Source organism: Cyprinodon tularosa, unplaced genomic scaffold, assembly GCF_016077235.1.
Source record: "Cyprinodon tularosa strain WSP-4 unplaced genomic scaffold, ASM1607723v1 ctg320, whole genome shotgun sequence".
Classification (NCBI taxonomy): domain Eukaryota; kingdom Metazoa; phylum Chordata; class Actinopteri; order Cyprinodontiformes; family Cyprinodontidae; genus Cyprinodon; species Cyprinodon tularosa.
In genome coordinates this window covers 707576-732866 of record NW_024039031.1, presented here as the reverse complement: position 1 = coordinate 732866, position 25291 = coordinate 707576, and the positions used below count along the sequence as shown (strand labels likewise).

General features: G+C 37.7%; 1 protein-coding gene across 1 annotated transcript in view; it reads left to right on the top strand.

Annotated features, from left to right (window-relative positions):
* The first annotated feature begins 7862 nt into the window (after positions 1–7862).
* Positions 7863–25291, top strand: part of LOC119788598 — a 29137-nt gene continuing 11708 nt past the window's right edge. The window contains exons 1-9 of the mRNA XM_038293111.1: positions 7863–7951; positions 12040–12136; positions 12228–12402; positions 13815–13960; positions 17952–18128; positions 18577–18693; positions 20829–20915; positions 21363–21510; positions 21606–21674. Coding sequence (XP_038149039.1) covers positions 7938–7951; positions 12040–12136; positions 12228–12402; positions 13815–13960; positions 17952–18128; positions 18577–18693; positions 20829–20915; positions 21363–21510; positions 21606–21622 — 978 coding nt within the window. The 5' untranslated portion in view covers positions 7863–7937 and the 3' untranslated portion in view covers positions 21623–21674. The remainder of the gene's footprint in view (positions 7952–12039; positions 12137–12227; positions 12403–13814; positions 13961–17951; positions 18129–18576; positions 18694–20828; positions 20916–21362; positions 21511–21605; positions 21675–25291) is intronic.

Sequence of the window (25291 nt, the reverse complement as noted above, 5' to 3'; positions counted from 1 at the left end):
TTTTTTTTATTGTTTAAATTTCACCAACATTTTAAAATAGAGCAAAAATTATTTTCAGGGCAATTTTTTAAAAAAACATTTGACCAAACACATCTAGTTTACGAACATTTCACCTCAAATTCAACAAAAGGGGTTTTTTTAAACACAAATATATTTTTTTTAAAACAGTAAAAACACTGTTAACATTCCTGACAAAAAAAACAAAACACTTTTAATCTCTGAGATGTCAAAAATGCTAGAAGCTAAAGCTAAGCTAGCTGCACAATTCCCTGAAAAACTTAAAATAATAATTTTTCAATAACATTTTTTTTTTTAATTAAAAATAGGGAAAAGGTGACATAAAAACCTTTTAGATGTCCAAAGGGAACCCGTTGTCCAGGGGATGCAAGCCCACCTTTTTGCAGATTTGCCCAAAAAAAAAGAAAGCAGCAACTGCAAAACTCCAAGGTTCAGGTTAGAAATGGGTTTAAAGATGGTGGTGTCCGTTTTCCCTGGGCCCGCGGGTGGGGGCGCACGCACGCACGCGTTTCGTGGGGTCGATTAAAAAAAGGCAGCTAAACTGCACCAGCTTAAATTTGCATCAAAAAAAGCAGTTTTTTTTTCCAGTAAAATATTTTTATCCTCACCCAAAGGTTAGTTCAGTCAAAAATTTGCATTTTTAAAGAGGCAAAGGAGCGAGTTCTAAAACTCCCCGGGCTTTCTAAGGTTTTTTTCCCCCTAAATTTTTTAAAAATTGTGAATAAAACTGAACTGAAAATTTTGGGAAAAAAAATTTTCAATCCAAAACTTTCTTTTTTTTTAATCTCCACTTTGGTGGCGAAGTACTCAATTTGGGGTAATTGATACTATTTAAAAAACTTAATAACTACAATTAAAAGTTTTTGTTTAAACATTTATCAAGGGTTTAAGTATTGAAGATTCAATTAAGAAAATATTCCTACAATTTTTCCATCCCAACTGTCACATTTGGACGCTTGGCAGGTCCTCTGCGGGCACCCTTTAAGGACAAAACGGGTTTTTCCCCTTTTAAATTTTTACACGGGAAAGGGGTTTTCCAATTGACTTTTTAGCCTATTTGGGACCGGAGGATGGTCCATTTATCAAATTTTTTTTAAGGGATAAAAGAAGGTTTTTCCCCAAAAATCCAATTTTAAAATAAAATTTTTCGGGCCGGGCCCCGGGAAAGTTTTTATTTAACCCCTGGAAATTTAAAACCCCCCCAAATTACCTTTTAAATGGGGAATGGGTTTTTTTAAATTAGGGAAAATCAATGCAAACTCCGAATTTTAACCCCCGGGTGGCCCCCCATTATGAAGAGGTTTAAATTTTTTCCAAAAAGGGAATTTTTTAAGGGTAAAAAAGATTAGTAATTTGGGGTTTTTTGCCGATCACCCGGCGGGGATGGTTTTTCCCGTTGGGAAAAAGTTTGGAATCCAAACGAGTTTTCGGTAGGTGTACCATTTTGTGTTAAATTTTGCCATGAAAGTGTTATTTAAAAACGATATAAAAGGGTGTTAAATGATATCTAAGCCTTAATTTTTTACAAACCAGTCAGGATGACTTTTAAAATTAGCTGTGATAGCTGTTCACGGTGTGTAAAATGTTTTACTCACTGAATTGTGTTCTCTAAAACAGCGGTCCCCAACCTTTTTTGCACCACGGACTGCTATATGTCAGATAATATTTTCTTTGTAAAAACGATCAAGTAAAATGATACGACTGGCATACTGTAACATCAAATACAAACAGCATAAAAATAAAACAAGCCGGTCCCATCGAGGCGTAATCTGAGACAATGACACACAAAGTGTGCTCCTGATGTCCAGTCTGCTCCATAGCTTTGTTTTGGTCGCTGTAACCGCAGAAAATCCCGCTTCACAAAGATAGGATGTTATAGATAGGATGAGTCTTAACCTGTGTCAAGAGGCATAGATGCACCGACTGATGTTATTGGGAAAGAATACCGCAATTTTTTAGATTTTTCAAAATAAAACATCACTCAGACTCTGACCGTCGATAAATTATTCTGTGCGGCCCGGTACCAAATGACCGACGGACCGGTACCAGTCCACGGCCCGGTGGTTGGGGACCGCTGCTCTAAAAGACGTCCATTAGCCACAAATTACTGGCTGTTTGCTTTTCTATGTATAACTGGGTTGTTGGCTTTGTTTTATGCTGTTTATTCCAAATGTGATGGTACCAGAAGCCAGTTGCACTATTTTTTTCATTTAAACTGGATTTTGGAGAAAGTTTGTTTCAAATCTATATTCCCAATCTAAGTTAATGTATTCTGCTGCATTTTCTGTATACTATATATTTAAGTTAAAAAGAATGGACTAAAAGGCATTAGTAAAAATTAAACATGGACATTAGTGAATAATATTAATATTTAATTTCTCTGCATCTTGTGTAGACTGTTTTTTTTATTAAGGTTCCTTTTTAATTCGGATCCCTGGAGGTCGTTTCTTCGTCTCATCAGCGCACTTGGTCGCCCGGGTGCCTGGCTCCTTGGTCCACCTCCTCTACTTAGCAGCACCACAGAGGCTCCTTTGAGAATCCTTGGTTTGGACTCTGAGTATTAAGGGGTGGTAGGACAACTTTAATTTTGAGTGCACTCAAGGGTAGTTTTCATTTTGGACATTGGACCAAGTTTATTTAATTTTCCCCTGAGATCTCATAGGTACATTGTATTTTTTTATTTATTCCCCTGTCCTTTTTGTGATTTATATTGTTCATAATCAATATTCTAATACAAATTTAAACTTAACTTGTTTGGTGTTTTATTGGGGTGGAACGTATATTTGCCATGGGATTTGGTTTTGACCAACCTCTTCTGCGAATCTAGATTTAAATAACCCTATCTCTTGACTCTTAGTGTTTTATAAGCAGTGCAACTACTGTAGAGGGTTGCACTATGAAAGAAAATATATTATTAATGTATAAACATAGTTTTGTATACATTCTCTGTATACCTAATGCTGATAAAGTTTGTCTAAGTCTTAGTCTAGTCTAATTCCGTGATTTTACCTTCCACTTTGTATTAATCTTATTTTTTCTTTTTGTTGTTTTAATAAAAACCTAGTTTTATATGGAAGAAATGAATGTTCAAGTAGGTATTCAAAAAGTATTAGTTTTCAAAAATTCAAATAAAATGTCTTAATATCAGTACTTTTCTGTATAATTTTCAGTGTAATTTTAAAGAACCTTATAACTTTCAGAATCCAAATGATGTATTGACGTGTAGAACCACCTGCTACAGATTCAACCCCACCTGGAAAGAACTTCAGCATAAAAATGACACAAAAAATAAAGACAGCTCTTTTGGTTTCTTATTTAAAAACAAACCAAAAAGAAAACAGGATTTTCTTGATTCTCCTCAAACTTTCACTATTGAAAAAAGGTTAAATGTTGAATCTATTAACAGAAACAAACTACAGCTCTCATATGAGAACTTATCTGAACAACTTGGCCACATTGGCAACAACTAACGCCTTAATAAAATGAATAAACTACAAATATCATCTGCCCAGAGTTTCTCACATTGTTATAATGTCATGCTAATCTTTAAAACAGTGGTGTCCAAATTCATTCCTAAGGGCTGCTATCTGCCATGTTAAAATTGCATTTCAAGAAAGAAAAATAGCAACAGTGGATTACAAAGCTAAGCTGAGCCAAAGGGAACAAGTAACTTGCAGCTTCCTCGAAATGGAGTGGAGTAGACTTTGAAATTTAGTGGAGTGAGTTATATGTCCCCCCCTAAAAAAATTCTCAAGTAAATATATTCCCTAGCACTTTGAGATTTTTGTTAATGAAAAGTGCGGTACAAATTGGATTAATTATTATTATTATTATTATTATTCATAAACGTACTTAAGTACAGCAAGCAAGTAAATGTACTTTGTTACTTTCCACCACTGGATATAACATGATCTGGATTAATTCAGTAATTCATTAGCATCTCTGCATAAAAAGCATTAGAGCTGAAGCTCTGCTTTGTCTGCAGTGATGTAGGCTGGAAGACCCGTTCTTCATGTATGGGGTGCTGCAGCATCATATATTGATGGTCTTTTCTCTGACTAAGTCACATTGGACTTGCTCTTGAAGACTGAGTGTCTGGATTTTATTTGAAGTGTTGTGGGAAAATTTATATCTTTATCTCATCTGTATATTAATATTCATATTTACTCACTATAAAAGTTTTCACTCAGTCTGTTTCTCTCTCAAGGCCACACCATTCCCTGCAGAATGTTGTTTGTAGACCAGACATAGCTTCTTCCCATAACAATCCAGATTCTTTCTCAAGGTTTATTCATAACATGTTACTGTTAAGCAAAGTGTGTGTAATTTGTTATGACTCTGACTGCTTTCGATTGTTGTAACTAGGGGGGAACGAACCCTGCCCAGATCAGAACAGAGCAGAATGCTGTGCCATGATGACTGTTCTCTCTTTGCAAAGATATTAATAAATGTGCCGACTGAGTGAAATCCACCGATCTCCGTTTATTTAACTAGGATGAATAGTTGAATACTTCTTTCCCACGACAATTTGGCGTTGTCAATGCAGGATTCTCTTTGACTGATTTTTTCTGAGGACAGCGATTGTCAGAAGTGTCAGGTACCACCTGGAGGAAGCAGTCTTCCAGCCTCAATACCCCGGTTAGAAGGTTAAGGGAGTGAGGACTTCTGGCATCGAGGTCCCTAGAGGTCAGCAGGAGGATCAAAACAAACCATTTTTTTTTTTGAGACGGTGAGATGAATCTTTTGTCGGCACAGTTTAAATTAAATTTCAAAAACTAAATTACAAAACAACAGGTTGTTTACAGATTTAAAGATAATTAGAAATCAAATACTGGAAAATTTGTTCAAACAAAGTCCTCTTCTTCTCCATTAAAATTATAATCTAGCAAAAAATTAACTAAATTAAAGATTAATAGGTTAATCATTTTAATGCACTAAAATTTGTATAATACTAAAGATTATACATATGAAATAACAGATAATTTTCCTTTTTGGGGAGCAGAAAGGCAGTTCAGGTTTTTGTTCCACCTGTGAACCAAAAGACCTCGCATAGGAACGTGAGGCTCTCTCTAAGGGTGAGAGGAAGGTTGTAGGTGCCACCAGAAGGCATTTAATTTTACTGAGACGTCGGTAATCTAGAGTGGGATCCCCCCCAGTTATCCAGGTCGGCACCAGAGGAATGGTGTGCATATTGGAAACCGGTAAATTACCTGTAGATAATGGGAAAGGTTTTGCAGTTCTACAGTATGGTAGTAGAACAAAAGGCAAGGTTCCAGGGAATTGTCAACTGCCCAAGGAGAAATTTTTGATCAATTGCAAAGAAAATAGGGTTCTTTTAATGTTGCAATAAACAAAAATGTTAAAGATAAGATAAACAAATATCATGAGAAGTTAGAGGCTAAAAGAAGGTAAGGTAAGAAATTTACAGATTTTGAAAAAAAAAAATGAAAAAAAGGGAAAAAGAAAAAAGAAAAAAAACAGTTTAAAATGATGGATGGTTAAAAGGAGAGTTCAAAGAAACTCTCAGCTTCAAAAACAAATGGGTTAAAATAAGAAGTCAAAAAAAGAGTGTTTAAACCTTATACTAAACATATTTACACTGTATTACATATTAAACTTACACTATACTAAGTTATAATAATGAATTTTAATTTCAATGGTGCTTTTAAAGAAACAAAACTCTCTCAATTTTTACAGGAAGTTAATAACTCATAGCTAAAAATAAAAAACTATTAAATTATTACAGAAAAAAAGTAAGTAGGGCATAAAATAAGGTCATATTAAAAGTTTAAAAACTGAACAAACTTAAAATAGAGTAAAATGGAGGAATTAACCTAAAATTAAATAAAGAAAACATACAAAATTAAATAGAGAAAAGTAAGGTTGATGATAAAAGTAAATTTAAGGAAAATAGATGAGAAAAGTTTGTGACGAGAGGGGAAAGGTGACTTAAAGTGACTGAAGGATGAAGTGAGGTGACTGACGAGACAACATTCCTTTCCTGAAAAGGCTTCTTCTTTTTTATGGTAAAGATGAACAACTTTATTTTTTTTTTTTTATTATTATTATTCATTTGAAATATTAAACTTAAACTAATCATTGTTTTTTTTTTTTTACTCCCTGCCCTTCAAACATGGACTCCCTGATCGGAGCCGCTCAGAATTCAGACCTGGAGGAGATGCACCCCTCCCATCAGCCCGCCGGAGAAAGGCAGCCTGCTTCAAGCATCAATTCCCCCCCCCCCCCCCCCCACCCCCCAATGCACACACACCAACACAGCAACCAGATGGAAATGATGGGTTAAAATCTGGGGAAAGCAACACAAAAGGATTTTCATCTGCTCTGAACCCCTGACCCTAATAGCTCACCTGAGCTGCAACCTGCTTCACAATGTGTGTGTGTGCAAAAACCATGAGGACAGAGACACTGGGGAATTTTTTTTTGTGGGGAAACAAGGAGGAGGTGCACCAACATAAGGCTTTCCTTCTCTCTGGTGCTAAATTATTTTTTAATCATTGAATTATTTTTTTTGTCTGAGAAGTGGCTGACCTTTTTGACTGAGGTGGTGGAGCTCCAGGACTGCAACCGCCTGTTGGCAGAAATCAGTAAAGGGTAAAGTGATCGATTATATATTTTCTTTTCTTTCCTTTTATTTTATTTCATTTTCCATTTCCATAGACTTCCAACTATTCAAGAAAAGTTTGATAACTTTCTCTTATTAGATTCCTTTCTGCATCTTGCAATGAAGAAAATGCTTGCTGACTGACATGACTTTATCTATGGGAAAATGTCTAATGAGGGTGATAATGTACGGCCTGGTTGGCTTTCACTAAACCATGATTCTTTTAGTGTAATTTCTGATCAAATTAGAACCAACCTTAAGTATCTAAACCAAAAATTATCTTTTTAAAAGAAAAAAAATTCAGCAGCAACTGTCTTTTCCTATGTCGGCTTCAGGACTGGAAAACAAAACGTTTATTATCAGGCCTGTGGTTGTTTAAAAACAGGACAGGTCTCGTTTTGTTAATTTCCTGCTGTCACCATGTTCCATAATGTTATGGACGGACCTGGAGATGAAAACTTAGGCAAATCCAGAGAGAGAAAAGGGTCCAAACATGGTCTGACACAGTAGTTGTGAAATGCGCACAGGTTTTAGTCACAAACCAAATTCTCTATTTCCACAGCAGCCACTCGGAGAGATTAGCATCATCTCTTCATGATTTTGTGGTATCACTAACAGAGTCTATGGATGGAAGGCTTTTGAGCATCATGGTGAAGAAAGGTGGCCATTTTGGTCACTGATTTGCTTTTTGTTTTGTTTTTTTGTTTTTTTGAATGTCGCAAATGTTTATGTCTGAATTTTAAGTTGTTATATTGGTTTACCTGGTGAAAATAAGCAAGTGAGATAGGTATATTTTTGTTTTTTATTACGTTGCCTAATCATTCTGCACAGTAATATTTACCTGAAAACACAGACATCCTCATAACATGGCCAAATCTAAAAAAAAAACAAAAAAACATCAACTTCCAAAAATATAAAACTTTGATATTAAGGAGTCTTTTGGGTTGATTGAGAACACAATTGTGGCCCAATAATAAAAATAATCAGCACACAATAATTCTGCACACAGTGTAGATCTTGTGTTTTTAAGGCAAATGTTCAAAAATGGTAACTTGTTTTAAAAAGGGTTCAATTCACTTTAAAAAAAAAAATGCCTCTCATAGAAAATGCACTTCTTTAGTTTGTCCTCTAGAGGGCAGCAGCAGCTGTGAGCTGCAGAGGAAGGACAAACACAAAAGCGAAACCTTTAAAGAAGAGTTTCCCAGTGGATGTTGAAGCCATAGATATCCAAGCAGCAGGAGAGCTTGAGGCTTGAACAGGTAGCAGGAATGTAACCTCCCGGTTCTTCCACAGGGAAATGGACGAGATAAGGTCAGCATCTTTACTTTCACATTTCTGTCACCGCGGCGGCGGCTTATTGAATAAATATGGGGCTGAACCGTTGATTTTCCTATTTATTACCGTGTTATAACCGATTTTCCTCTTATTATTATTACGTTATGAGCGCTGACAGCTGTTTAACCGACATCAGCTCAGCAAAAATAGAGATAGAAAGGCTGTTTGTTAGAAACAATCTGGTGGAAAAACAAACCAGACTGCACTGTGAAGGAATGGGAATTACTATTTGAAATAAGCTTTAAAAACCATTAAAACATTTTCCTTAAATCTGTCTGGAAGCTTAGGTTGACTCATTCTTTAGAGGATTGAAATAATGGGGAAGTCCAGGCTGAGTTTAAACATGTGCTGTTTAGAAACTGTTTTTTTGCATGTTAAGACAAGGACCTGTTTCATGGATGATTCCTGCTCTCTATTTGCTGGGAAACATGGATGGTGAGTTGCAATTATTGAATATGGTAGCAGTTATTACTAAATAGCAACATTGTGTATCATTTCTCAATCAGAAGTGATCATTTCCTGGAAGGGTCTGGGCCCCTGATGGGAAATGGTTGCAAAATCTGTGTGTCACTACAGGGCAGAGAGAACGAGCCTAAAAGGATAATAAAAACAAGTCATAAATTGTCTAAAGAAACCACCTAAAGAGCTCATATCAACCACCAAACCTTAGATGACATTAGTTTTTATATCCTGATTTAATTCCTCACCTTAATCATATTATTAGGGTTGTAGTTGAACTGAAACATGGTTGCATGAAATGAATAAAGAACCTGTCCTGATAGAGCGGACGCCTCCAGGCTTTTTATTATGAGAGCAGATAGCAAAGGACATGTGGATTAGTGGCTGTTTTGTTTAATGATTCACTACAGTGAAAAAAAAGGTGCTTCTGTGCAAACTTTCATTTAAATGCTCGCCTCTCAGTCAAATACCATGCTCCTGTGATATGTGTTTATTACAGCTGTTATTGTGTGAGACTTCAACATTCCACTGGACAACCCTGAGGATTTCCATATTTAACTACCGTAGAGTCTAAACATTTCCAAAGTGTCTGCAACTGATGTTAGCCTGTCTGACCACTTCTCTGTTACTTTGGAAAGCATGATTTAAAATGAATTGGTTAGTCAAAGAGATATAATAAGAAAACTCATCTTTATGGATGATGCTGCTGAAACATTCAACCACTTTGTTTAAAAAATGCCTGACATCATTGATTCAAATTTCTCCAGTCAAAGTGAAGGTTGTTAAAGACTCAGTGAAGAAGTTAAAAAAGGGATTGTTGAAAAAAAGTCTGGTCTCCAGATTCACTGTAACATCTAGATAAACGTCATAGATACAATTAAAACAAAACAAAAATGCAAAAGAATATTATTCCTTGATCCTGAGCAAGACTATAAAGAATGCTTATGCTTTATTTAACATGGTTAAAAGGCTGACAAACCCTCCTGCTGTCAAGGTTGGGTGGAGGTTTGAAGAGGACCCAAATGCAGAGACTCAAGCTGAGGTGGTTTCATGCAAGATTTAATAAACCAAAAAGGGCAAAAGAAGCAAAAATCTAAAAACATAAGTCCACAAAATCCACAAAATACTGAAACCACTCACAACAAGGAGGCAAAGAAATGTCAACAAACAAGCAAAGAGTGACTGAACAAGAGGAGAATATATGGGAGAGAGAAACATAGACCGGGCTAATTAGCAGATTGGGAGCAGGTGTGAACAGAGGAGGCAAGAAGGGAGCAGGAGACTGACACAAGAGGGAAAAACACATCTAAGAACTCATATACATTCAAAAATAACTAGAACACAAAATGGAAATAAGACCAATGAAAACTCAGAGACAAAACTTGAACAGAACCAAAACCATGACACCTGTGGCTGTAGCATCAGATCTCTACTCTAGCAGGGCCTGCAGCAATTTTGCTAACTTCTTTATTAAAAAAATTAACCTAAAAGACCCTGCTGCAGCAGAACAGGCCCATTTCAATTGATGGAATTTAAAAAAGATTTCAACTCCTTTAGAGTACTTTTATTTAGGCTACGTTCACACTGCAGGCCTTGAGGCTCAATTTTGATTTTTTTGGCGAAATCCGATTTTTTTGCATTGCCGTTCACATTTCCAAATATATGCAACTTCTATGTTATCTCCTGTGTGAACTGAAGTCATACAAGGCAAGTGTCCTGCATGTGCAGTAGAGGACGCAATGACGTCACAGGCCAGCATGCTCTGTGTTTACGGAAGTAAACATGGATGGTAGTGCCGGAGCGCATCTAGCGATCTTTTACAACCATTAAAAACTCAATTTTTTTCAAGATCCTCAAACATAAATACTGCTCTCTGCATCATTGTCTGCCATGCTTTTTTTTTCTTATCACTTCTTCATAGCAAGACGCAGAATAGTGACCTTTGTCAGGTATTAATGGCGTTCAGGTCGGATAAATGCGACCTGGCCGTTAAGACAAAGGTCGCATTTGAAAAGATCAGATTCATATCGGAGCCAAGTGGCTTCTAATTTTCCATCTGTTTTGTTGTTGTGTCGTTATCAATTAGCCAGGGTGGAGTAGAAAATGTAAAGTAAAATTAAAAAGTCCTCACAAAAATGAATGCTCAAGTCAAGTACAGAAGGATTTCTAATTGCATGATTTAATGTTTAGTTTGAAATGGCATCTTTTCTTTTTCAGTGGCTCTCCTGGTCCTCCATAGAACACAGCATAGGTTGCAGAGCAGAGTTTGTTAGAGTTGAGCAGACAGGTTTTTAGTGGGGGGGTGCAGGTCTAAACTCTGCACGTCGGTCTCACTGCGCGCTCAGGTCAGTGGAACAAAACGCCATAGAAATCCAAACGTCCCCATCACCGTTCTGAACATGAGAAGGAAAGGAAACATGCCCACTCTGTCTGTGGCGCACAGAGTGGGGAGGAAAGTTTCCCAGTGATTCTGTTCCCAAGGTAAAGTGCATAACAGAGAAAGGTCTGTGGTAAATCAGTATTTTAGTATTTTTGTTATTAGTCAATTTATCATTTATTGAAGTGCCTTGAGTTATAGTATATATGAATAATATGTTTTTTATAGGGTTAGTACTAGGGCTGGGTAAAATTTAATCAATTCCTTTACATTTTTTTCAAAATCGATGTCTAGGGAATGAGATCGATTCCTTTTATAGTGACCCGGGTGATGTTCACATTCAAATAAGCAGGAAAGATGCACTCAAGATGACTTCAAGCCAGACAGCTGCAAATATACCCAATAGGTTGACTGAAGACATTAACAAATGGGGGCTGACCAGCAAACACCCTGTAGTTGATACAGACAATGCTGCACATATGGTTTGTGCAGGAAGATAAAGCAGCTCATGCATGTCTGCTGTGTCACATCTGCTTGCTCATGTGAGGCTTTTTCACTTTTCACAAACAAGGTTGCACTTATGACACAGTTATGTTCGCATCTCATGTTTAAAATGTCTGATTTACAAGTTTGCAGTTTGTGTTTAATGTGACAGGAAAAAATAATATTTTGAACACAATTGAACCACTTTCATTATTGTAAAAACAGATCGAATCGAAATTAATCGATTTAGAACTGTATGAATCAAAATCGAATCGATTCTGGACTTTGGCCAAAATACCCAGCCCTAGTTAGTACACATTGTAGCCAAGAATTTTACTATTTGACATAAATGTCTTTTGGTGGTTCAGTTTTCAGGTTTGTTTTCCGTTAAAATTCGCTCCTAAAGGCTGTTTTGTTTGTTTGTTTTCAATTTCACCTTATTTAGATTTTTGTATTGCTCTTTGTATTTTTATTTTTAGTCCATATTCACTTCTGCTAAATTGCAAAATGTAATAATGTTAAAGAAGAGCAAAAAAAGAAAATAATTTATGGAATATGACCTTGATCTGTTAGAAATATGATCTCTTAGTTGTTTTCTTGTAACTGAAGTTGCATAAATTCAATGATCAGATTTTTCTTATAGTGGGAATCGTTTCAGCTTCTGTTGGAGGGAAGGAGAGTTAGAAGTGATCGTCTCCATCGAGGAATTCTATCTAAAATCTTCCCAACGTGTCGATCTTTTCAGGCCTTTGTTGGACAACCAGCAGCACCAGAACTCAGATCTTCTGTCCCCCAACCTGAGGCCGAGACACCAGAATCTGATCCCTACACCATGTGGACCGGTGAGCAGATCTGCCCCTCACGCCGACACAAGGAGCAACAGATGGGCTTTGCTTTATTCAGACCAGACTCTCTGTCCGCTCCCTCCTGCAGATCAAGGCGTGGTCGGAGCTGTCCAACCTGGTGAAGATCTATTTCTGCTTCAGCATCGTGTCCCTGCTGGCGCTGCTCGGCCTCACCATCTCCAGCATATACAAGCAGCACAAGACCACGGACGTGGCTGACGAGGACAACTTCACGGTGTCCCTCATTCAGCTGGTTGGAATATGTGAGTTCTTCAATCAGCAGGGAGGGAGGCGCTCCCTGAGCCTGCCTTCCCGCTGAAAGCAGAAGCTCTCTTGTTGAGGTCATATGATAAAAGCTGTGGAGGATTACTAATGTCTTTGCTCTGATAAAAAAAACAACCTTTATATTTCCCACAAATATGGCAGCAAGGATTCCAACTGGTTTTTACACAATGGCTCATTTCTAAAAGTTTAAATACTTGTCTGTAAAGTCGAATCTATAGTCAAATTCAGACAAATTCCGACTCCAAAACTAAAATAAAACAACTTCCTTTTCTTGTTTCACTTCTAGGCTCCCATCCTCCTCCTCATAGGTTACAGCTGACTCAATTTCCCATCAATACTTTCCCCTAAAGTGGCCTACGTGACGCTGATTCGTTACACATTCATTGTAGTTTTCTTTTTTCTTTTTCTTTTTTTTTTTATTTTTTACACAGAATGAAAGTGTGGCTTGAAATGTGTTTTTTTTGTTTGTTTTTTTGCTCCATTTAATCTAATAGTCCAAAATAAGAAGTGAACGTCGTGATTAAATGCATGTAGTCTAACCTCAGGATTAGATCAGGGGTAACCAATTAAAATAAAAAATTATGAAAATCTGTTACTTTAAACAGATTTTAACACTGAAATAAAATGAGGTGTTTATGCATCCATGTTATACATTGAATTGAAAATAAAAAATATATATATATATATATATATATAAAAAAAAACATCAGTTGGGTCAGGATCAGGATCGCGGTCTTCTAATCCGTGACCGCTGCACTAGATGTTGAAGGAACAAACAACATCAAAGAAGAACAAGGAGAGAATCAGAGCAGAAGTGAAGACGTCAGTGGGAACTCTGGAGGAGCTGCAGGGAGACACAGCTCAGGTGTTAGAAGCTAAAGGAAGATTATTAGAGATCAAGGTTTGAGTTTGTCAGCATCTGTGAAGGAGAATCCATAGAAGAAAGGGGCTGTTTGGATCGGACTGAAACAGAACCCTCTGACCAACGGGAGAAAAATGGTTTTTATTTAAGGAAAACTAACAGAAAACGATGGAAGATGACGGTGGCAATATTATGCTGCAGTATGGATAAGGGCAGGTTAAAAACTTCATGCAAAGCCGGCAGACATCAGCTAAACAAGCAGCTACCCATTAAGTAGAATCTAAGGTTGTAGTTTGCATAAAGTGTTGAAACCATTTACCTTTTCTTCTTTTGTGCTTCTTAGTCCATCTTATAAAATGGCAATAAAATACTCTGAAGCTTGTGAAGGAAATATAAAAAAGATCTATATATAGTAAGAATAATGTGCAGCCTTACAGGGGCAGCATCACAGGAAGCTACTGCAAACAGAAAGACTGTCTTCAGCTGCTTTCACCTGAATGGATGGTTTAAACGTCCGTCTCCCTGCAGGTTTTTGCATCTACTACATCACCCGTGGCGTGCTGCAGGAGAACAGACAGGAGCTGATCGCCTTCGTTCTCAGCGTGCTGGTGGTCTTCATCCGCTCGGTGATCAACTACGCCGTGGTGGGCTCCAAGGGCAAGCAGGAGGTGCTGGTGAGTCACTGAACCTTCAAAAAAACCATCTCGTTTTAGGAAAAGTTTCCACCCGGTACTGACCCAGACTGAGAAAATCAGTGATTTACCAAAACTAAAGTAAAAAAAAATCTCTCTATTATCTCTGAGCCTCTAATATTCTCATGACAAGGAAACACTAGAAATGTTCTGTTTAAAAGGGAAATTTTGGGAAAAATTGATCTTATTAAAAACAAAATCCACTTTTCCACATTTATTTATGGAGAGAAGTGAAACATTAGCCCCTCCCCCAGGTCAGATAATCAGTAAATAGCTCCTTGGTTCATTTTCACTTCCAGCCTGATTACTATTGGACCCTGGTGAACTATTGCACCATGAGTCCTGCACGATTTTTACGCCTTTTTAGTTGATTTTTACCCCTATTTTTCTGTCTATTTTTTTCTAACGTACACACAATGAGGGGAAGCATGTGAGAAAAGTGAAAGACAAAATAAAAGGCATCAGATCTCAGGAATCAAATAATCTGATGATCACTGTTACAGAGTTTAAAACTTTGTAGGGAAAAAAGCTGTTGGTAACAAAAAGATTCAAGATCTCAATCAAGATTAACTCCTTTAGTGAGTTATTTCAGGGTTTCTTTTTGTTTCAACAACAATAATATTGGTCTAACATAGTCAGAGGGTGTGACACCTGAACTAAGTACAAAAACTTAAGAGTCAAAAACTTTAGAAAAACTACAGAACTGTAAAGATTTGAGAAAATCCTGACTTATTTGAAGGAAATAACACAAAAATGTATCGACATTCATGCTAGTTTGATTGTTTTCATGTAAAAAAGGCTCATTAGCTCCACTGGTAGCAGTAGAGAGTCTGCTGCCTTAGAAGGTCAGACATGAAAAACAACTTTCTAACAAAAGCTCTTCGTCAGACAATCTCAATGCAGAGAGAAGCATCACTTCACACCCCGAGAGCAAGTTTATAGTTTTTAACATAAAACTACAGACTACTGGTCAGAAATAATGGCTGTAGAAGGTAACAAAACAAGTGTGTTGTTGCTGACCACTAGGGGGCTCCATTCACTCAATTTCTGCTCTTTCTGATGGAGAAGAAAGAAAGTAAACATTTAAACAATTTTACCCACCATGGAAGCGGCCATTTGTGAAATACACCGAAAATGTTGCATCTTTACTTTCGTCTTTACTGTTTATTTCATTAGTGATGTTTTTTAAAATGATACTGATGTGAAAAAACAAACAATTTATCTGTTGGCAAAGATTACAGAAAATAACACTAAATAGGACCAGATATTAAAACCGTTTTAACAGTTTGAATTACCTGGATTAAAATAAATACAATAATAATGTTATTTTATTCAAAGCTGAGGAGCTCTTTGGTAAGAAAAAGCAAAGTTTGGTTATTTTAGGCTGAATTCTTAATGCCAAGTTTGTTCCTTTTTTTGTCATATTTCTCAGGCTTGATTAAATCCTTTCTACATTTATACCTTTAATAAAAGTCTGAAAGTAAATCTAGACATTGAAACAACATCTTCCATCTTAAATTAAAGCTCTACCCAATTCAGCCAGACCTTTTTAAGTACTTTAATGTCATTTAAAGCTCACTGAATTGCAGGATGTTGCAGGTATAATTGTACATAAAACCAACAGTCTGTTTCAGCTCGTAAAGGCAGCACTACTCTATGGATTTGTAGCTTTAAGAGCAAATGTCCTACAGTGACCCATCATGGGTCCGGAGTTAGAACAGCCCTCAGTGCTGCAGCTGGGTGTAAATATGTTAGAAACATACAACTTAAGAGGAAAGACATGGAATGGAAGCGTCTGCAGATGTTTGGTAGCGTAGTTCAGCAGAAGGAACGTGGTGATGTATTAAAGGAGACTTGAGGCTTTTCATTATGGCGGTAATCAAATCAGAGGAACCTGCTGCTTAGTTTTCCTGCCTGGTTCAGTCAGAAGCTTTTCACTGAAAAAGGAGAAAACTTAAATTTACTTTTAATGTTGTAGATCATAACCAAAATGCTAATCATTATTGACTCATTATGAGATGAACAGAATAAAGGAATTTTTCTGATAAGCAGCTTTTTGTCTAAAAAGTGTTTTATGGTCAGAATCGCTGGAAATCTGTCAGATCTGCGACGCTCCTTCCTCCCTGAAGAGGAGCTGGACTGAATTGAAAGTATATTTTAATGGAAACATTAACAGCGTTCTGTCTTGGAGCATTGAACAGCTGCTAGTCCCCTTTCCTCCACTTGGTGTCGCTGTTCCTCCAGGTGGTGCTAAAGCTAAGCTACATTTGAGCTCCTTTAAAGCCTCAGGAGGATCTTTTAGTCTGGACCTGCTGCAGATGAAGCCGATTCTTGGACTTGATCTTTTTATCTTTTTTTTTTTTTTTTTTTGACGAGATGATCTGATGGATCAGACTTGTGTAGAAAGATCGTATGATTGTAGATAAACTCACCTAAGAAAAACAGAATATTTGTAAAAAAAAAAAAAAAAATCAGTCCACAGCTGCAGCCCGCCAACATTGCAAGTCCACGTCTGAAAAAGTAAACAACTCCTTGATAAAGTTGGTCACAAAATGTATTGTTTTAGTTACTGGTTGAAGGAGAAAAAGGTGGACTTCGAGGAATCTAAAGTGTGTTTTAATTGCACTAATTTATTTGTATAAGTTAGTGCTGCAGAGGACCAGAGGCGATCAATTGTGTAGAAACATTGTATGATTGTAGATAAACTCACCTAAGAAAAACCAAATATTTGTAAAAAAAAAAAAAAAGAAATATCTTGTTTTCTTGTTAGATAATTAATGATCATTTTGTTGCATTTGTTCTCACACTCTTCATCTCTGTAACAGAGGGAGGTTGATTGACATGTGGCTCCTCCCATCCTAAATACCCTGCAGTCGTTCCTTTGTGTCTCCTTTGCAGAAAATTCCCCCTTAGCATGATATGTCCACCTCTGTGCTTCAGGGTTTCTTCCTCAAAACTTCAAAACCAAAGTAAAACTTTAAAACTGTTTTACTGACCAGCTGGACATTAGCTGCTTTATTAATGGGCCTCACAGGATTTTAATCCATGATGTCATTGTGTGTTACCAACTGCAACCTTTGGGCCCTCTTCAGATCATTAATCAGGTCCTCTTGTGTAGTTCTGAGTGGCTGCTGCTGCCCTTTCCCTTCTCACCTGTCATCCTGTAGTTTTTTCACCTTTTATTGCCCTTAGAGACTTTAAGAAGCAATCACCGCTCTCCGTTTAGTCCTAGAGAGCTGCAGGTAACAATGTTCGGCATTTCTGGCTCTGCTGGTTTGCTTATCTTAAAGGAATATTTTTGTTAAAGGTAGGTCAGGTAGATGTGTGGTCATTAATCAGTTACAGTAGACAGCTATCCTGGATGACCTCGGTTTGGAGAGTCAGAGGATGAAGTCGGCGGCCTTTAATAGTCAGATAGCTCTTGCATTGTGTGCTTAGAAAAATAAAAGAAGAACTCCGCACTCTGACTGCTGCTTAGCGCTTAGCTGGACAGCTGCAGACAAGATACCGACTTCTCAAAGCCCCGCCACAGAACCAGGCTTCAACAGGCAAATTTTCCTCTTTTAAAACATACATGTTAGCCAAGAGTGAAGCATAATCACTGCTGCAGAGGATCAGAGGCCAGATCAGGGGGGGAAGCTGACCTCAAAAGTGGCAGGGAGAGAGGCATCCATAGGAACTCTGGAGGAGCTGCAGAGATCTGCAGCTCAGGATGGAGAAGGGGGGTCGGCTTGTTGCATAGAAGCACAAAATATTATATATAACTTTGGAGAAAAAAAAGGGCAACTTGAGCAGAAAACATTTCTGCTGCATGTTGCAGAAAACCGCCCTCAGGCTCTGAACCATGATGGATTTTCTTCATCAGGGATGAAGCTAGGATGGAAGGAGAGGAGCGCCTCCATATTAGAACGGCCTAGTCCAAGTCAGAGAAGAAATCCCCACAGTGTTTTTTATTTGTGTGTTTGTGCTGCAGGTTCGCTTCGTGTGCATCGTCAGCCTGGGCATCATTCACATGCTCTGCACCATGATGCTCATCCTCAGGCCCAACATGATGGCGTTCCGTGTGGGCGGGGCCCTGGAGAGCCTCCAGGAGCAGTACTTTCTCCTCAACCTGTGTTTCTCCATGGTGACCTTTGACCTGCAGGCTCAGGTAAGCATGCATGATAAACCGTCTCCGCAGTGCGATCAGCGGCGAGATTTTGTTCTCCCAGCCTCGTTTTGTTTATCAGCGCTGCTCTCAGACGTCACTAAGACGTCAGAAGAAGCGCCTCCCTGCAGATTGATTGTAGGCAGCCTGGCTGGTCATGCATGTGAGCCTCAGGATGCCCAGATACGGCTTGTGGACGGCCATGTATGACATGCTGCATTTCTGCAGCGTGAGAGAGGGCAGAGCGCTCAAAGCCGAGGATGACAAAGATCAGAAATGTTGCTGCTCTGGTTCTGTGACATGGTTCAGAGATGAGCCCATGCAGCTGCTTCCCTGCACACATGTATCCCAGCCTGTCTCGCCTTGTGACCTGAACGCTCACGTTGCTGGATTCTGTTTGAAATAACTGTGTGCCGGTGTCAGTAACGGAGCGTCTGTGTGATGTTTTCAGCTGTGTCTGTGCATCCTGATCACAACATCGGACTCTGCCATGTCCACCATCAACACCATCATCCTGGGAGTCGGGGTGTTCTGGGCCTTGGTCACCGCCACTTTCGGAGCCATAGCGGTGAGCGATGAGTTGTCTTTCTAGCAGGCAGCGATGTGCTGGAAGCAACACCTGGGGGGGAAACCCGACGACTCTGTTTACACCTCAGGTTCAGAACAGTTCTCATACTCGCTGACCTTTTCCAGATCTTCTCACGCAAAGCTTCATCTGACAGACCGACACAAAGAAGAGCAAAATTAGTTGGAGGGAAAATGATACTTTTCCATTTGTTTTACAAACAGAAAGATCTGAAAAGTGTGGCATTGGGTGGGTCTGGAAAGAGCAACTCTAACTCTGGAGGATCTGCAGAGACAAACAGCTCAGGTGGTGGGAAGCACAGCCTGCTAAAAGTTCCCATTTAAGCAAAAAAGAACAAATCTAAAAATAAATCAAGCAAAAAAGGTCCTTCTGACCCTGATTTGAGATTGAAATACTGAGCTAGAGCAGATTATTCCTCTTAAAATACTCACAAATAAGTGCAAAGTGCAGGAAAACAATTGCACTTAAGACTTTGTAAAATCACAATCTGCATTCTCAAAACAAGAGAAAGTGTGGTTACACTGCAAAAACGATCTAGAAATCAGTAAAAATCTCTTAAATTAAGTGTATTTACCCTTAATTTGAGCAGGTTAATAAGAGAGTTTGCCAGTGGAAGGAGTATTTTTACTCTTAAATAAAATAATTAGATAATATTCATTTGAAATAAAACAATTCAATAGTTTTTCCCTATTGTAAATGTAAATTGTTTTGTTCCATTGGCAAATTGTCTCACTTACCTCCCCAATTCAAGAAAATGCACTTATTTTAAGGACAATTTACTTATCTACTTACTACTTACACTTATTTATCCCACCCACTAACCACCTACACCCCCTTCACAGAGAACATGGTGGTGGTAGCATCATGATGTGGGAATGGGTTTTCTAAGCCGTGGGATCGAAAGCTGCAGAAATTATTTGTTAAAATAAGTTGATTATCCTTTGATTTGGGCAGATATAGAATAAGACAATAAACAGATATAATAAGAAAATAAAACAACTCAACTATTGTATTTTGAGTGCATAATATCTAATTCCCTTTTTTAATGGTGAAAATACTTTTTTGGCAATTCATCTGCTCAAATTAAGGTGCACAACCACCCATCTTAAGAGATATATACCTATTTTTGGATCAGTTATAATGAAGCCGCTTAGAGATGGGAAAATGTTTGAGCTAATTGTTGCTCAACCTGTCAGAGGCTGCAAAGAGACATTAGCCTGGGCGGTGGATCTCCCTCCAGCAGGAAAACAACCCTAAAAAGCTGCTATGAAGGAAGGGTCCTCTGTCCTGCATGTTTTGGGTGTTTCACAACATGCCTGGAATAAATGAACAGGTGTCCAACAGGTTTGTGCAGCACTGGAGGACATGCTGAGGAAGTCATGCAATCATTACATTCTGCTCTAATGGAGCAGGACTGATCTCACTCATGCTAGAAAGTGTTGACACAGCAGGGTTAAATAAAAATGCACACCGCATTTTACAGATGTAATTTTTACCTTTTTTTATAACTTTTTTTTGCCTTGCGCTGTTTTAATATTTGCTCTGTCTGTAGAATTCCCATGAAATAGGTCATATTTTGATTTAAACATGATAAAATGTGACAGATTCAAGGAATGTGAATACTAAACTATTGGTCACACACTGCAAAAAATTGACCTAAAAAATAAGTAAAATATTCTTAATTTAGTTGTCTCTCTCTTAATTTGAGCAGGTAAATAAGATCATCCACCTTATTAAAGAGTATTTTTTGCCCTTAAATAAGATAATTAGATATTCCACCAGCATATTGTCTCACTTTCCTGCTCAAAACAAGAAAATTATTCTTATTTCATGAAAAAACTGACTTACTGAGATTTCATTTCATTTGCAGTGCAGACGCCTTGAACATCATCTCAAAATAATAAATAATAATTTTAAAAAAGTCAGGAAATCTTGATCAAGTTAAGATTTTGCAGATAATGTTTTTTACGGGTTCAACTGTAGTTCAGAGGCAGTCTGAAAGAGCAGCTGTAGGATTCACCTCATCGTACTTCGGCCTGCGTGCACATTCCGTACCATCAAGACCAGCAGATTATATGTGACGGATGTAAAAACAACTCTTCCTTCAACTTTTTCAGGTATTAAAGGAATCCAAGGTTCTGGTTTGGGTCTTCATGGGGCTGAACCTTCCTCAAGTGGCCTTCTTCGTTTACCTGATGTACTCGGTAGGTAGATATAAACTCCCAAAGCTCCGTCTGCGTTAAAGCATGGCTTCCTCCCTGGTCCTAATTTATTTTGAGGTCTTCCTTTGATACATTTTTTTTTGCAGCACCTGTTGGTAATGAAAAAAAAAACACAGGTCCTGCTTGTGGAGCTCTTCAAAAAGGACGAGACAATGCAGCATCTGCTTGTTTAATGGGAAGGCTTTCCTCTTTGAAAATGGGGCCGTTTAGAGTGAAGGATGCTGAACAAGCTGCTCCCCATCAGAGCTGCAGGCCCTCACAACCACATATGGCATTGAAACAAAGAGTTTACGCAAAACATAGAATCTTTTGTCTTCCAGCTGCAGTTTTTCATTTCTACTCTTATCTATTATTATCAATAGATTGATGAGTTTCAAACAGACCTCAAGTCCTGAAGGAAAAAAGGAAAACTGTTTGTTTTACCTGCAGGTGATAGAGAAATGGTTCAAGGACCAGACGTACACCCTGGAGGCAGCCGCCGTCACCGGAGCTTTAATTTCACTGCTGATCAAAGGCGTTTTATTCTGGGGCCTCATCAAACTGGTGCAAAGCTTCGGACAGGGACTCAGAGAGAGAAGTGAGTTTCAAGCCAAAGCATTTTTTGATTAAGCTTTAAACAAACTGCTGCATCATTATTTATTTATCGATGCCATGCTCTTCTTCTTTTCTAAGTGTTTGCATCCAGTTAGAGCGTCTCATCGGCTGGCTGCACATCGCCATCTTCTCTGCAGCTTCTGCAGAGCTCCAGTTTTTATCCAGCATTAACTCTACCAAAGCATTGACCAAGCCTTTTATTTACACATTTCTAAACTCTAATGAGCTGTTTGTTCACATTTAGATACATCTGTTAACAGAAATTTTTTTTTTTTACTAAAAACCAAACCTAATATTAAAATCAGTTTTTAATTATTCTAAGTTATTGAATCCAAATATTGTTTTAAGCTCAAAAGCAATATTTTAATTCAATTGTAATTTGGTAACAAATATGCCTGAAAGCAGAAGCAGCCTCCGCTCGATGCTGCAGCCATGACACTGAGCTGATCTGCTCCTCCAAGAGCAGAGATTCATTTGCACCTCTGAGGTAAAAAAAAACACTGTAATCTACAAACTGGATGTTAGTATATTTTTTGTAAAGTGAAAAAAAAAACTTTCTCCACTGGTGATTTATAATGTTTAATGTGCTATTTTTTTGCTTGCTCACAGATTTCTTAACATTTCTCGGCACCTTAATGCACTCAGTGTTTTTTTATATTCTGGATTCTTAATAAACGTAAGAGAAAAAAAAACATGCTTGTGTTTTCATTTGTTTATAAAAGCTGTTTATTTGCTGCTTTAGTTCTACGGCTAACCTTTCAGGAAGGGTTCTGCAGAAATTTGTTGTCAAACTTGAGAAAACCACACAGAGAAAACCGACCAAGATGCAAAGTCCGAATGTTTAATCCTCTTGCCTTTAATCTGGCAGTTAAATTCTGAGGAATTTAGTTGAAAAATAACTTGGATTAAGTTATTTCTTTATAGATATTTGCAATTTAATTGTTTTGGCCAAAGTGCTTTATCTGAATTCAGCTAAACTTTAGAATATCAGAAGGCTAATAAAGTAATGATATGATGGGGAGAACGAGCTGTTGGACTCAAGCAGCAACTCTCATGGAAGCACCTGACTTGGCAGCTCATTGAAAATAAGCTTCACATTTCTTATGAAGCTGGTTCATAGAGCGCTGCGTTTAAAGATTAATGGAAAGTTGAGTGGAAGAAAAAAAAGTGTCTGTTTTGCTTTAGCAGTTTAGTTATTTAGGGTCCCGCGCTTTATTCTGGTTTTGGTTCTGCAATGACTTAAATCAAGTGCCAGGTCAGCACAGCGTCCACCAGAGAAAATCAGGCTTCCTCGTACTTCCTGAGTCATTCAATAGGAAACAGAATGACACCAGAACCAACCATGAATTCGAAGACAAAACTAGCCTGGGCTTCCTGAACACCTCAGCAAAACCACAGGCTGATTTCCTCTACACCACTCTGCAAAAATGCAGTAATTCATGTAAGAGAAGATCCAACCTGTGATTGGATGCACATACCAGACTGTACATGTGCATATTTAAAGCGCAGGTCCCCATTTCTGTAAAAAAAAAAAAAAAAAAAAAAAACTTTTTTTGCTGAATTTTCTAAGAAATTAAATGCTGCTCAAAATGAATAAAGCAGAGATAAACGCTTAAATAAAACCTGGTCCTGCTGGAGGTTCCTTCCCATTAAAGGGGGAGTGTGTCTCTCCACTGTCGCTGCATACATGCTGAGTATGAGGAATTTCTTCTCTGTATGCTTATCTAGGTGGGGTGAACTCTTTTAACTCTTTGACTGAAGAGTCAAAGAGTTAAAAACCAAAACAAAGTAAAACTTCAAAACTGTTTTACTTTGGTTTTGAAGAAGAAACCTTGAAGCACAGAGGTGGACATATCATGCTAAGGGGGGATTTTCTGCAAAGGAGACACAAAGGAACGACTGCAGGGTATTTAGGATGGGAGGAGCCACGTGTCAAACAACTTCCCTCTGTTACAGAGATGAAGAGTGTGAGAACAAATGCAACAAAATGATAATTTATTATCTAACAAGAAAACAAGAGCTTCTGAAATTCTGTACAAATATTCTGTCTTTCTTAGGTGAGTTTATCTACAATCATACAATCTTTCTACACAATTGATCTCAATGTTCGTGTCATGATTAATGTTATACAAATAAATTAGTGCAATTAAAACACACTTTAGATTCCCCTTTTTATCCTTCAACCAGTAACTAAAACAATACATTTTGTGACCAACTTTATCAAGGAGTTTTTTACTTTTTCAGATGTGAAGTTGCAATGTTGGCGGGCTGCAGCTGTGGATGCCAACATTCCTTCCTGACTGCCAGGGGCAGTAAGCAAAGTCACCTACATAACGTAACTCAGCCGAACTTCGGTCGGTCTCCTCTTACTGAGAACTTCTGAGTTACAGCTGTGACTGGCAGTCATCCACACAACCAAGGCTTTTAAGTTTGAATAGTGGACCAACACTTGTGATGCTGCTTGTGCATCAGATTAACGCGTTTCTAAGAAACAATGAACACAATTAATGCGTTAAAGTTCCAACCTGAGCAACAATTGTTACATAAAACCTGTATTAAACTCATCAGGTTTTTTAACCTTATTGTTAATAAAATCTAGATCTTGATGATCATAACATTTTAGGATAAAAAACTTTTTACTACCATTAATTAGACTTTAATGTTCTATATTTATTATTTTTTACAGCTGCTTGTATCAGAAAAAAAACATATGTAAGTGTTTTTGTGTTAAATAACTTCATTGTTATCAGTTTTGCTAAATCCATATAGTCATTAGTAGATTAGGTATTGATGCAATGTTTGTTATAAATCACTCTAAAACTGATGCATATCCGCAATTATTGTTGAACTGTTGCTAAACTCTGGTTTTTGTTGTCAGTTGGAAGATGCAGGTTCCAGCAATCTTGGGCATCTTCTTATGACAAAAACTAGAAATATTAAATACAGGGTTTATACATGAATGAGTAACTGTTATTTAATGCATTTTAATGCTCTTAAAAATAATCTTAATGCCATCAACAAGTACCCATGACTTATATATATAATATATATATATATTATATATATATATATACATACAAGGCAAAATCCTTTGTCATCTTCACCATGGACAGGCTGCAGCCATGTCTGGAGTTCCTCGTTTTCCCGCCACTTTGGTTCAAATTTGCATTTTCCCCATTCTCTAGCCCAGCGGTCACCAACCGCTGAGGGCTAATTCAGGGGCTCTGAGTCACAGGAAGGGCTACCAATACTGACCTATGAATGACAAGGGTCAATGTTCACCTAAACTTCATATATTATATACATATCTTTATCGTTTCTTTAAATTTATAATTTTCTTTTAGACATTTTCTTTTTGAAATCTCTATAAATGCTTAAATGCCATATATGATTAAATGATGAAATGTTCTATAACCCAATTAAAAAAAGAAGAGCAACAGAATACAGTGAAATTTCAAACATAGCTCACTGTTGAGTTGTTCTATTTTCAGAAGACTCTAAGGGCACCCCTTGTGGTCCTTGAGAGCCCCTTGGTGCCCGCGGGCACCATGTTGGTGACCCCTGCTCTAGCCTTTTCTCCACCTCAAGCTTCTTTTCCAAAGCACTTTAATGCCACGATTATCAAATTTAATGAATTTTAATGCCAATTTAGGCCTTAATTAAAAAATTATTATAATTTAATGACTTTTAATGATTTTTAATGAGCCGCAGAAACCCTGAAATAACAACAAAGACCTCCGTTCCTGCTTCAACTTTCTGTTTAT